This window comes from Maniola hyperantus, chromosome 3, assembly GCF_902806685.2.
Source record: "Maniola hyperantus chromosome 3, iAphHyp1.2, whole genome shotgun sequence".
Lineage (NCBI taxonomy): Eukaryota > Metazoa > Arthropoda > Insecta > Lepidoptera > Nymphalidae > Maniola > Maniola hyperantus.
The window spans coordinates 8,859,169-8,871,625 of NC_048538.1; the positions used below are offsets into that span (position 1 = coordinate 8,859,169).

At 38.3% G+C, this 12,457-nt stretch overlaps 2 protein-coding genes across 10 annotated transcripts in view; one reads left to right on the forward strand and one right to left on the reverse strand.

Moving 5' to 3' along the window:
- Nucleotides 1-12,457, reverse strand: part of LOC117996531 (mpv17-like protein 2) — a 204,275-nt gene that overhangs the window by 189,743 nt on the left and 2,075 nt on the right. The gene's annotated exons all lie outside the window — the stretch shown is intronic.
- Nucleotides 1-12,457, forward strand: part of dpy (dumpy) — a 118,174-nt gene that overhangs the window by 80,623 nt on the left and 25,094 nt on the right. For all 9 annotated transcript variants that reach the window (XM_069509539.1, XM_069509540.1, XM_069509544.1 and 6 more), the window contains 22 exons: nt 23-343; nt 843-1,166; nt 1,315-1,617; nt 1,694-2,002; nt 2,130-2,756; nt 2,961-3,272; nt 3,597-3,926; nt 4,018-4,314; nt 4,412-4,717; nt 4,819-5,457; nt 5,550-6,176; nt 6,260-6,568; nt 6,713-7,642; nt 7,905-8,219; nt 8,342-8,677; nt 9,087-9,386; nt 9,638-9,943; nt 10,154-10,783; nt 10,872-11,183; nt 11,278-11,610; nt 11,689-11,988; nt 12,078-12,380. In XM_069509539.1, the coding sequence (XP_069365640.1) occupies nt 23-343; nt 843-1,166; nt 1,315-1,617; nt 1,694-2,002; nt 2,130-2,756; nt 2,961-3,272; nt 3,597-3,926; nt 4,018-4,314; nt 4,412-4,717; nt 4,819-5,457; nt 5,550-6,176; nt 6,260-6,568; nt 6,713-7,642; nt 7,905-8,219; nt 8,342-8,677; nt 9,087-9,386; nt 9,638-9,943; nt 10,154-10,783; nt 10,872-11,183; nt 11,278-11,610; nt 11,689-11,988; nt 12,078-12,380 (8,769 nt within the window). The remainder of the gene's footprint in view (nt 1-22; nt 344-842; nt 1,167-1,314; nt 1,618-1,693; nt 2,003-2,129; nt 2,757-2,960; nt 3,273-3,596; nt 3,927-4,017; nt 4,315-4,411; nt 4,718-4,818; nt 5,458-5,549; nt 6,177-6,259; nt 6,569-6,712; nt 7,643-7,904; nt 8,220-8,341; nt 8,678-9,086; nt 9,387-9,637; nt 9,944-10,153; nt 10,784-10,871; nt 11,184-11,277; nt 11,611-11,688; nt 11,989-12,077; nt 12,381-12,457) is intronic.

The following is a 12,457-nucleotide window of genomic DNA, read 5'->3' on the forward strand; positions in this document are numbered from 1 at the left end:
CATGTTTTTAATATATTTTTAGAATCAGTCCAATTGATGTTATCAACTGATGTATGTTACCCCTCACCTTGCGGACCAAACAGTCAGTGTAAAGTGAGCAATGGCCAAGCAATCTGCTCATGCTTATTGGGCTATGAAGGAACTCCACCGAACTGTCGACCAGAATGTGTAGTAAGTTCGGAGTGCCCACACGATAAGGCTTGTGTTAACAACAAATGTATGAATCCTTGCCCAAAGCCCTGTGGACTCAATACAAATTGTAAAATTATAAACCACAGTCCCATTTGTTCCTGTAAGACGTCGTTTACAGGAGATCCGTTTACTATATGCACCCGTGTAGTCTGTAAGTGCCTATTATTCATATTTCAGTATAAGTAAATTTAAGTATTACGACTATTAAACGCTGCGCTTTCCGGTCGCTATTCTAGCACCAAATGTCTATCGGTTTTTCGACCTATGTGCCACTTCAGTTTTGTAACCCGTTGAGCTATGTCGGTCACCTTGGTTCTCCTAGGGATCTCCTCATATCTGATCTGATCACGTAGAGAAACTCCAAGCATAGCTCTCTCCATCGCCCGCTGAGTGATTCTGAGCTTTCTTATGAGGCCCATAGTAAGTGACCATGTCGCGCTGTACCACCCCCACTCGGTAGACAGACGACATCAAACGAGTCACAGGAAGCCGCTGGATTCAGGCGGTGCAAGACCGTGGCGTGTGAAAATCTTTACAAGAGACCGTCCAGCAGATGACGCCTATCCAATAATAATAATAATTATGATTATGATGATAATGTATTAAAATTTTAGATTTTTTATTAATACTGAATATGTATATTTTTTTAGTCGAGCCAACTCCAGATGTAAGAAACCCATGCGCACCATCTCCATGCGGTCCAAACGCAGAATGTCGAAATATCGGAAATACACCGTCGTGTTCTTGCCTTATCAATTTTATCGGAAGTCCTCCAAACTGCCGACCAGAATGTAGTATTCACTCGGATTGCGCTACTGACCGCGCCTGTATTAACTCCAAGTGCAAAGACCCTTGTCCTGGGTCGTGTGGTATTTTAGCTTCCTGTACTGTTCTTAATCACATACCAATTTGCACTTGCATTGAAGGCCATAATGGGGATCCATTTACGAGCTGTAGGCTGCAACCATTAGAAGGTATGGCACGAAATTTTACTTTTTACAATGATAAATATTTTTACTCTTTGCTATCTTACTTACATTTTTTATCTTTTTATTTTTTTGGTGCATTCATGATCTGAACACATACCTTTAAATTATTGATCTAGTTACATTTTCTTTTTAGTGGAACCAATCTTTGTTGATGCTTGTACAAACGTAAGATGCGGATCGAACGCTGAATGCATCAGTGGTCAGTGCCAATGTCTACCAGAATATCATGGTGATCCATATTATAATTGTCGCCCTGAATGTGTATTTAGTACTGATTGCAATGAAAATAAAGCTTGTGTTCAACAAAAATGCGTTGATCCCTGTATTGACACCTGCGGCATTAACGCTGTTTGTCAAGTAATAAACCACATTCCTATGTGCACTTGTAATAATGGATTCAGCGGAAATGCATTTGTAGTTTGCAATCCAATCAGAGGTATGTGTACTTTTTACTAACTTCAAAATATAAGGTGAAAGTAAAGTAGAAAGCCAAAAACTTATTTTTTTTTTAGTTGCAGTATCTGAACATCCTTGTAGTTCAGCGATATGTGGGCCAAATAGCCAATGTCGAGAAATCAACAATCAAGCTGTATGCTCTTGTTTACCTTCTTACTTGGGAGTACCACCAGCTTGTCGACCAGAGTGTGTTGTTAGCGCGGAATGTTCGCAAAACCAAGCGTGTATGAACCAAAAATGTGTAAACCCTTGTATTGGATCATGTGGGCTGAGGGCGACGTGCGAAGTTATTAACCACAACCCAATCTGCGCGTGTCCCGACGGTTTATCGGGAGACGCCTTTGTAGAATGTTCAGTTATCCTAAGTAAGTTATTTGGAAATATCTAAAACTTTTCAACATTGATTTATTAACTACTAAATCAATACTTTTCAATATTGAAGTATAAAGTAGTTTAAAAAAAAAAAAAAATCTAATAAAAATTAAATTTTAGGTTTGCCGCCAGAAACGATAAACCCTTGCCAACCGTCACCATGTGGACCTAATTCTATATGCCAAGAGATCACCGGAAACCCATCTTGTATTTGTATGCCAGATTTCAAGGGACAACCGCCGTATTGTAGACCAGAGTGTACAAGCAATAGTGAATGTTCACCTCACTTAGCTTGTATGAACCAAAAGTGTAAAGATCCTTGTATAAGTGCCTGCGGTACCAATGCTGAATGTAGGGTTGTTAGCCACTCTGCCATGTGCATCTGTCCTCAAGGGTATGAAGGCGATCCATTTAATCAATGTATTATTAGAACAGCTGTTGAAATTTTGAGTCCATGCACTCCTTCACCATGCGGATCGAACGCATTTTGCAAGGAACAGAATAAGGTGGGATCTTGCACTTGTAACGAAGGTTACTTCGGAAATCCTTATGAAGGTTGCCGCCCCGAATGTGTATCTGATTCCGATTGCCCAGGAAATAGGGCCTGTATCAACAATAAATGTCAGGATCCTTGTCCTGGAACGTGCGGAATAAATGCAGAGTGTATAACTGTAAACCATTCACCTACATGTATTTGCATATCAGGACACACTGGAGATGCATTCCGGAAATGTAGTCCAATAACCTGTAAGTACATTTTGTATTGTAATAATTACAGCAAATATGTACATCACAAACTGCGACAGCCAGCAAAATTTTCTTAAGCAAAAAAATCATTATTATTTTATTTTACCAAAGCAAAGTGATTTTCTTATAAGTAGGTACTTGTTTGTTTTAGATAAAGATTTTAGATAAATTAATTTATATATTTATAATGTTGTATATTTTTAGTGCAAGGCAAACCTGTGAATGTTTGTTATCCCAGTCAATGTGGCCCCAATAGTCAATGCAGAGTCGTGAATGGCCAAGCAGCGTGCAGCTGTTTGCATAATTTCCTTGGAGAGCCTCCAGCCTGCAAGCCGGAATGCACTCTTAGCTCAGATTGTGCTTCAGATAGAGCATGCATAAATCAAAAATGCGTAAACCCTTGTCCTGGGCCATGTGGACACAAAGCAGATTGTCGAGTACTTCATCATAATCCAATTTGTAGCTGTTTACCGGGGCATACGGGAGATCCGTTTACAAGATGTTTTGTTAGACCAGGTAAAACCATTAATATAACTTGTGAGTAAAATACGAATAATTCACGACTCTACAATATTGAACCAGTTTTCTTTGAAGTTCACAAATAAAATTGATATCCAGTTATAATTGATACTAGGTATATGTATACTCAACAATATCTTAATACTGCTGTTGGCTTTACTATCCAAATTTCTAATACTTGATCAATTCTACATGACACCTCTTCTGTTTATTTCCGATTTCCATTCCAAAGATTATTTTGTTTATTTTTATTCAGTGTACAGAAAAATGCCAAAATTTATTGTATTTATTGAAAGTCATTAATCATATTTTTTTTAATAGTGCCATCGCCACAACTGGAAGACACTAGAGATCCTTGCGTACCAAGCCCCTGCGGTCTAAATGCTCTATGTCGTAACACTGGAGGACAAGCAGCTTGTTCGTGCTCCCCGGGGTACTTTGGTAGTCCACCAAGCTGTAAGCCAGAATGCACATCAAATCAAGACTGTATCAGTTCTCTAGCATGCACTAACGAAAAGTGTATTGATCCTTGTCCCGGTTCATGCGGGAAAAATGCAAGGTGCTTTGTAATAAAACACATCGCAGTTTGCACTTGTATTGATGGCTACAAAGGAGACCCATTTTCAGCTTGTGAGTTAGAACCTATAAAAGGTACGATATATTTATTTTATACAGAATGCGTTTGTAAACGAATAATATAACAATACTCCTTATATACCTAAACGAAACATACTTATTGCAGATGTAAAAATTGATCCATGTAATCCGTCCCCATGTGGGTCTAATACAGAATGTAATAATGGAGAATGTTCGTGTTTGCCTGAATATCATGGTGATCCTTACATAGGGTGCCGGCCCGAATGTACAGTTAGTTCGGATTGTGCAAGAAATCAAATTTGTACTGGCAAAAAATGTGTTAACCCGTGTCCAGACATGTGTGGCCATAATGCTGTGTGTGAAGTTTTCAATCACGTACCAATGTGCAGTTGCCCTCCTGGCTTTTCAGGCAATTCTTTTGTATCTTGTAATGCCGTTCAAGGTTAGTATAGTAATTATTACGTAACTGAAAAGTATATCAATAAATATGTGCGTTATACATTAACCCGCTTTACAAACATCTATAATTTTTATTTTAGTAACGTTGCCAGCAAACCCGTGCAATCCATCTCCATGTGGGCCCAACAGTCAATGCCGTGAACTAAATGCCGTTGCAGTTTGTTCTTGTATACCAGGCTACATAGGAAATCCACCCACATGTAGGCCAGAATGTACCACAAGCTCTGAATGTCCATTAAATAAGGCTTGTAATAATTACAAATGCATAAACCCATGCAACGGAGCGTGTGGCGTAAACGCTTTGTGTGAAGTTGTAAGTCACAATCCTATTTGTTCGTGTGCAGTAGACCACACGGGAGATCCATTTAGTAGATGTATACCCAGGCGTAAGTATTCTATTATACAAAATATTAGGTATTACATTTTTGAGAATATTTAATATTTTGTATACTATATTAATCACTGGCAATCTATTGGTCTATTTCAGCCCTAGAAGTACCACCACAAATAAACCCATGTGTACCTTCCCCTTGTGGACCTAACTCTGTTTGTCAGTCCGCGAAGGATACACCGTCTTGCTCATGCAAGCCAGAATTTATTGGATCTCCACCAAACTGTCGTCCTGAATGCACCAGTAATAGTGAATGCTCAAACAATTTAGCTTGCATAAATAGCAAATGTCAAGACCCATGCATTGGTGCTTGCGGTTTGCTGGCTCAATGTAGAGTCGTTAGTCACACTCCAAATTGTTTATGTCCTCAAGGATATGTGGGTGACCCATTTGTATCTTGTCAAGTTCAAAATATTGCGGTCTATGAAAGACCAACACCATGCACGCCTTCGCCCTGTGGTAGCAACGCTATTTGCAAGGAACGTAATAATGTAGGATCTTGTACGTGTAATACCGGATACTTCGGTAATCCGTACGAAGGATGTCGACCTGAATGCACTGTTAATACAGATTGTCCATCCAATAAAGTTTGTCAACGAAACAAATGCCAAGATCCTTGCCCTGGTACTTGTGGTGCAAACGCACTGTGTCAAACAGTCAATCATGCACCGATATGTTCTTGCATTCCCGGTTACACTGGAAATCCTTTCCAAAATTGTGCCTTAATAAAACAAGGTAAATTCATCATTTTTATTACAATTTTGTAGATCTTTAATCAGCAATTTTATTGGTAGGTACCTATTAATCTATTTATTGTTATTTCACAGAAGTTGATATACAAACTTCCCCGTGTATACCTTCACCATGTGGACCAAATAGTGTCTGCAAAATACACAATGAACAAGCAATATGTACTTGTATGCAAGAATATAGAGGTTCTCCACCAAACTGTAGACCAGAATGTGTTATCAGCGCTGAATGTCCTTCAAATAAGGCATGTGTTTCCCAAAAGTGTATCAACCCCTGTGTTGGACAGTGCGGACAAAATTCCAAATGTTTGGTTATAAATCACAGTCCGATTTGCACATGCATGGAGCATTTTACAGGCGATCCATTTAGCCGCTGCTATCCAATAACAGTATATGTTCCAGAAGAGCAACCTGATCCTTGTTTGCCTTCACCTTGTGGTCCATTTAGTGAGTGCAGAGAATACAATGGCGTTCCCTCTTGCACTTGCCAACCAAACTACATCGGTGCACCACCAAATTGTCGACCAGAATGTGTCATAAATTCTGAATGTCCTAGTAATTTGGCTTGTATCAACCAAAAATGTAAGGATCCTTGTCCAGGATCTTGTGGCATAAATGCCCAATGTATCGTCAAAAATCATACACCTGTATGTACATGCTACGAAAATTATATAGGGGATGCATTTACCGAATGTAAACTTCAAGGTATGTCGTTTCGATTTTTATTTTGAAACATTTATTTCAAATCAAAGTTAGTAAATTTAATATATTATTTTCTATTCTTGCAGAAATAGAACATGATATTATTGATCCTTGTAATCCATCTCCCTGTGGTATAAACGCAGGATGTAATGAGGGGATCTGTTCCTGTCTGCCAGAATATAACGGTGATCCTTACTTCGAATGTCGCCCTGAATGTACTTTAAGTTCAGACTGTACGCAAAACAAAGCGTGTTATAAAAATAAGTGTGTTAATCCTTGCAACAGTGGTGTTTGTGCCCCTAACGCCATTTGTGAAGTAATTAATCATGTACCAATGTGCAGATGTCCGATAGAAATGACAGGAAATGCCTTTGTTTACTGTTCACCGCTAGAAGGTAATATTTAAAAGTACTTATCCATACAACTAATTTCCTGGTATTTGTGTATTTTATTAACGTTAGTGCACGTTGACTTAAAATATTAATTATATACGCTCTTGTATAGGCAGGTAGTCTTATTAGATTATTTTACTATTTCAGTTGAAAAACCACAACCATGTCAACCAAACCCGTGCGGACCAAACAGTCAATGTCGAGATATAAATGGACAAGCCATATGTTCATGTTTAGTGGGTTATATCGGAAGTCCACCGTCGTGTAGACCAGAATGTATCGTTAGTACTGATTGTTTACCAGATGAGGCATGTTCTAATTTGAAATGTATCAAGCCATGTCAGGGAGCTTGTGGCATTGGTGCCAAATGTCAAGTGATCAATCACAACCCAATTTGTTCTTGCCCAACATCATACACAGGCAATCCTTTCACACGATGTATTTTCCAAGAAACAAAACCAGAGCAAATCAATGCCTGTGTGCCATCACCTTGTGGACCTAACTCTATATGTCAAGAAAATTCAGGCACACCTACATGTTCATGCCAACCCGGATATGTTAGTGCACCACCACATTGTAAGCCAGAATGTATAAGTAATTCTGAATGTCCTACCCACCGTGCTTGCATTAATGAAAGATGTATTGATCCATGTGAAAGTTCATGCGGTCCCAATTCGGAATGCCACGTAATAAGTCATTCCCCTTCGTGTTCATGTGCACCAGATCATACGGGTAATCCATTTATTGAATGTCGCAAAATAGAAATAATACAGGAAGTGCTATCACCTTGTCAGCCATCTCCCTGTGGAGCTAATGCTATATGCAAAGAATTTAATGGCGCTGGATCATGTACTTGCTTACCTGACTTTTTGGGAAATCCTTATGAAGGTTGCAGACCTGAGTGTCAAATTAATTCCGACTGCCCATCAAACAAAGCATGTTTGCGAAATAAATGTGAAGATCCTTGTCCCGGCGCTTGCGCGCCTAATGCTGTTTGTCAAGTAGTAAATCATGCGCCTTCATGTTCGTGTACAGAAGGCTTTACAGGGGATCCATTCCAATACTGTATACCTAAACGTAAGTATTTCTTAACATGTTAAATACATAATACAATGTTTGTCTACAATGCACGTCTACCTATAGGTACGTTCTTGAAATCTATTATGTCAACCGTGTCCGTATCCAGAACGAAAGACCTCTGTGAATTAACAAGACCTGTAACCTATTTAGTTTTATTACCGTTAAACATATCGAACAGATACAGAGATACTTTTGCATTTATATTAACATATTAATCGTTGAATAAACAATACAAATTTCCATTTAAAATTGCCGACAGGAACACTGGATACACCGGTGAATGTTTGTGAGCCATCTCCATGTGGTCCTAACAGCCGTTGTCAAGAAGTTAACAAACAGGCTGTTTGCTCTTGCCAACCAAATTATATGGGTTCGCCTCCAAGTTGTCACCCAGAGTGTGTAATAAGTACAGAATGTAGGAGTGACAAAGCTTGTCTAAACCAAAGGTGTGTCGATCCATGTATCGATGTGTGCGGACTAAATGCCGAATGCAGAGTTATAAATCATAATCCCATCTGCAATTGTAAAAATCTTTACAGCGGTGATCCGTTCACAAGATGTAATCCTTTGCCACGTAAGTTTTAAAACTTAATTTTTTTTACTAAGTAGGTTAGTTTTCATGACCTGACTGTTCTCTGTTCATGCCAAATTAAATTCTGTGTGGGATGTAATGTTCGTGTTTTGTTAATATTTTAGCACCAATAGCAAATGCAGTTTTGGAACCATACAACAATCCTTGTGTTCCGTCGCCTTGTGGACCTAATTCTATTTGTCAAGAAATTGGACAGATACCTTCATGCACATGCATGCCTACTTTTGTGGGTAGCCCGCCTAACTGTAGGCCAGAATGTATAGTCAATGCAGAATGTCTGCCATCGCGAGCCTGTATTCAGCAAAAATGTCAAGACCCTTGTGAAGGTTCTTGCGGAATAGCAGCAATATGTTTAGTATCCAGGCACACACCTATTTGTACTTGTCCTGAGGGCTACACCGGAGATGCTTTTACAGTCTGTAACCCAAAACCTCTACCAGGTATGCAAAAATTGGAAATATTCATCCGTAAATGTTAAATTATTTCATTTTTACTTTGGTAAATCTGGGTTAACTATTAAAGTTTTTATCGCATGGTTTAGATTGAAGAGCTAGTAAAATTATATTTAAAATTAAACTCCGAAATATAATAATCGAAGAGTCTGTGATTTGGAGTCTCTTGCCACTAATATTGAACTCGTTGTGCTCACTTCTAGCAGAAACTGTTCACGTAGTTGGAGCGCATAAGGAGAATATTGCACATGTTTTAAAAACTACCTAGGTTTTAACATTTTTAATGAGCAACTAAATAAATTGAATATACTGTTATTTTCAGTGTAGTTTTTTTTTAATTTTTAAATAGTAGATATGAATTACGGTGATGTTTTAAGTAAGTATAATTTTGTTACAGAATTAGACACAGTCGACAATTGTAACCCATCACCCTGCGGCACTAATGCTATTTGTAACGACGGGTTATGCTTATGCATAAAAGAACACCAAGGAGATCCATACATTGGATGCCGACCAGAGTGTGTTCTTAGTACTGATTGCCCTAAAAACAAGGCCTGTCTAAAAAATAAATGTATGGATCCATGCCCTGGTGCATGTTCTGCATCTGCTGCCTGCAGTGTTATAAACCACATCCCTATGTGCAGTTGTCCTCAAGGAATGACTGGTAATGCATTCTATGGCTGTGAAACTATAAGAGGTTAGTTTTAAATCTAATATCGTCGTCTTAATGCTTTGTGAACACCAGTTACCACAACGTTGCTCATATTATATCTAGTATAATTATTTCATTCTCATCTAATGTTTTTTTTAACATCCAAGATATTGAATAAGACATTTAACAATATGTATCAGTCAGTTACCATTTCCTTTTATATATTTAGATTCACCATTCTGTTCAACGTATAATAGATAATATAACATTATTCTTAAACACGAAATTTGTTTTAGTTCCATTAATAAGCAACCCTTGCGCACCGTCTCCCTGTGGACCGAATAGCCAGTGCCGAGAAATTAATGGACAAGCTGTGTGCACATGTACTCCCGGGTATATTGGAAGTCCACCTCTATGTCGACCTGAATGTGTAGTCAGCTCAGACTGCCTGCAAAATAAAGCGTGTAGCAACCAGAAATGTATAAACCCATGCAAAGGATCATGTGGTGTAGACGCAAAATGCGTAGTTGTCAAGCATAATCCTATATGCACTTGTCCACCTAAATATACCGGAGATCCATTTATTAGATGTTTACAATTCAGTAAGTACAGTACTTATTGTTTTTATACGTTCACATACATCTTGCCGTCTTCTAAGATCGATAAACGATTTTCACTTCAATAAATAATTTACTCATTTTATATTCCTAAGATTACAGACCTTTGTTATTTTGTAAAAAACGATGATAAGTATTATACTTGCAACGCTATTAAGAATTGTTAAATTAATGAAGATTTTCCTCCTCCAACAGGTCCGGTAGAAATAGATACTACGCCTTGTACACCATCGCCATGTGGTGCTAATGCTCTATGTCGAGAAGTAGGTGGAGCTCCTTCGTGTGCTTGTATGCCGAATTATTTCGGTTCCCCACCATATTGTAGGCCGGAATGTTCTAGCAATAGCGAATGTCCAATCAGTCAAGCTTGCATCAATCAAAAATGTAGAGACCCATGTGTTAGTGCCTGTGGTCATAATGCGAATTGTAAAGTAATCAGTCATTCTCCAATATGTTTCTGTGATACTGGATATGAAGGTGATCCATTTTCAAGTTGTCAAACTCCGGTTGCAATAGCTGAACATACATCGCCATGCGTTCCATCACCCTGTGGCGCAAATGCAATATGTAAAGAACATAACTCAGCAGGATCTTGTAGTTGCTTACCAGATTACATCGGAAATCCATATGAAGGATGCCGTCCTGAATGTACAGTAAACACAGATTGTACGCCAGACAAAAGTTGTATACGAAACAAGTGTCAAGATCCTTGTCCTGGTACATGTGGATCGATGGCTACATGTGCCACTGTTAATCATTTGCCGGTCTGCACTTGTTCTCCTGGTTATACTGGAGACCCGTACCGCAAATGTGACCTGCTCAGAGGTAGTTGAAATAATTATTAAACTATACATATTTATTCTATTTTACGCACAAGTATATTTGGTAACCTTACAATTATGTTTATTTCTAGAAATAAGTCAAGAACATATTACTCCATGCGTACCAAATCCTTGTGGACCAAACAGTATATGTCATCCGGCTAATGGACAAAGTGCATGTTCATGTATGCCTTATTATATAGGATCTCCTCCCGGCTGTCGGCCCGAATGCACAGTTAGCTCAGAATGTCCAATCAACAAAGCCTGCATTGATCTTAAGTGTGAAGATCCATGCCCCGGCCATTGTGGAACTAATACTGATTGTAAAGTATTTACTCACAGTCCTATTTGTTCATGTAAGTCAGGTTACACTGGCGATCCTTTTACCAGATGCTACAAACAACGTAAGTTAAAATAATTCCTTTTAACTATGTTATAAGTATATTATTTCTATTTTTTATTTTTGTTACTTGCTCATTTTATTTACGTTTGTTTTAGCTACAATTCAGTTTATTCCTGAAGTACAGAGGAATCCCTGTATCCCTAATCCTTGCGGTGAAAACGCAATTTGTAGAGATGTTAATGGATCACCATCGTGCTCTTGTATGCCGGAGTTCCAAGGACTCCCACCAAATTGTAGACCGGAATGTGCCATCAACCAAGATTGTATATCGAATTTGGCATGTATAAATATGAAATGTCGCGATCCGTGTCCGGGCAGCTGCGGACGAAATGCAATTTGCACAGTATTTAATCATTATCCAGCCTGCAGTTGTACACCGGGTTATACTGGTGATCCTTTCACAAATTGTTATGTAATTCCCATTCGAGGTAAATATTAATATAAAAAAAAATTACATTCTTTTCATTATTATCTTGTCATTACTAATTTTTTTTACTTTTTACTAGATGAGACATTACAAGATCCGTGTAATCCATCACCGTGCGGATTTAATGCTGAATGTAATAATGGCATATGCACATGTATTAATGAATATAACGGCGATCCATACATAGGATGTAAACCAGAATGCATAATAAATATGGATTGCCCGACGGACAAAGTATGCTCAAGAAATAAATGTGTCAATCCTTGTCCTAGAGCATGTGCTGCAACAGCTGAATGTAATGTTTACAATCATATTCCTATTTGCACATGCCCTCAAGGAATGACCGGAAATGCTTTTAGAGAGTGTTACAAATTCGAAAGTAAGGAAATCAGAATTTTTATATTTTATTTGTTTTACACATGTCACTACTTCTTATATATATATGACTTACTCTTTAAATTGTTACAGTTACGCAAGTTCTACCATGTAACCCTAGTCCATGCGGACCTAATAGCCAGTGTCGAGCTATCAATAACCAAGCAGTATGCTCTTGTTTGCCAACATTTATTGGTAATCCACCCTCCTGCCGACCAGAATGCACTATTAGTGCTGAATGTCCATCAGATCAAGCTTGCAATAACCAGAAATGTATAAATCCATGTAAAGGTAGCTGTGGGTATAATGCAAGATGTGAAGTAGTCAACCACAACCCTATTTGTTCGTGTCCTGCACAGTTTACTGGAGATCCATTTACAAGCTGCAACCCAATCGGTTAGTGTACATTACGCACATTATATATTTATGTATCAATTATAATCATACCCACATAATTAAATGACATGATTTAT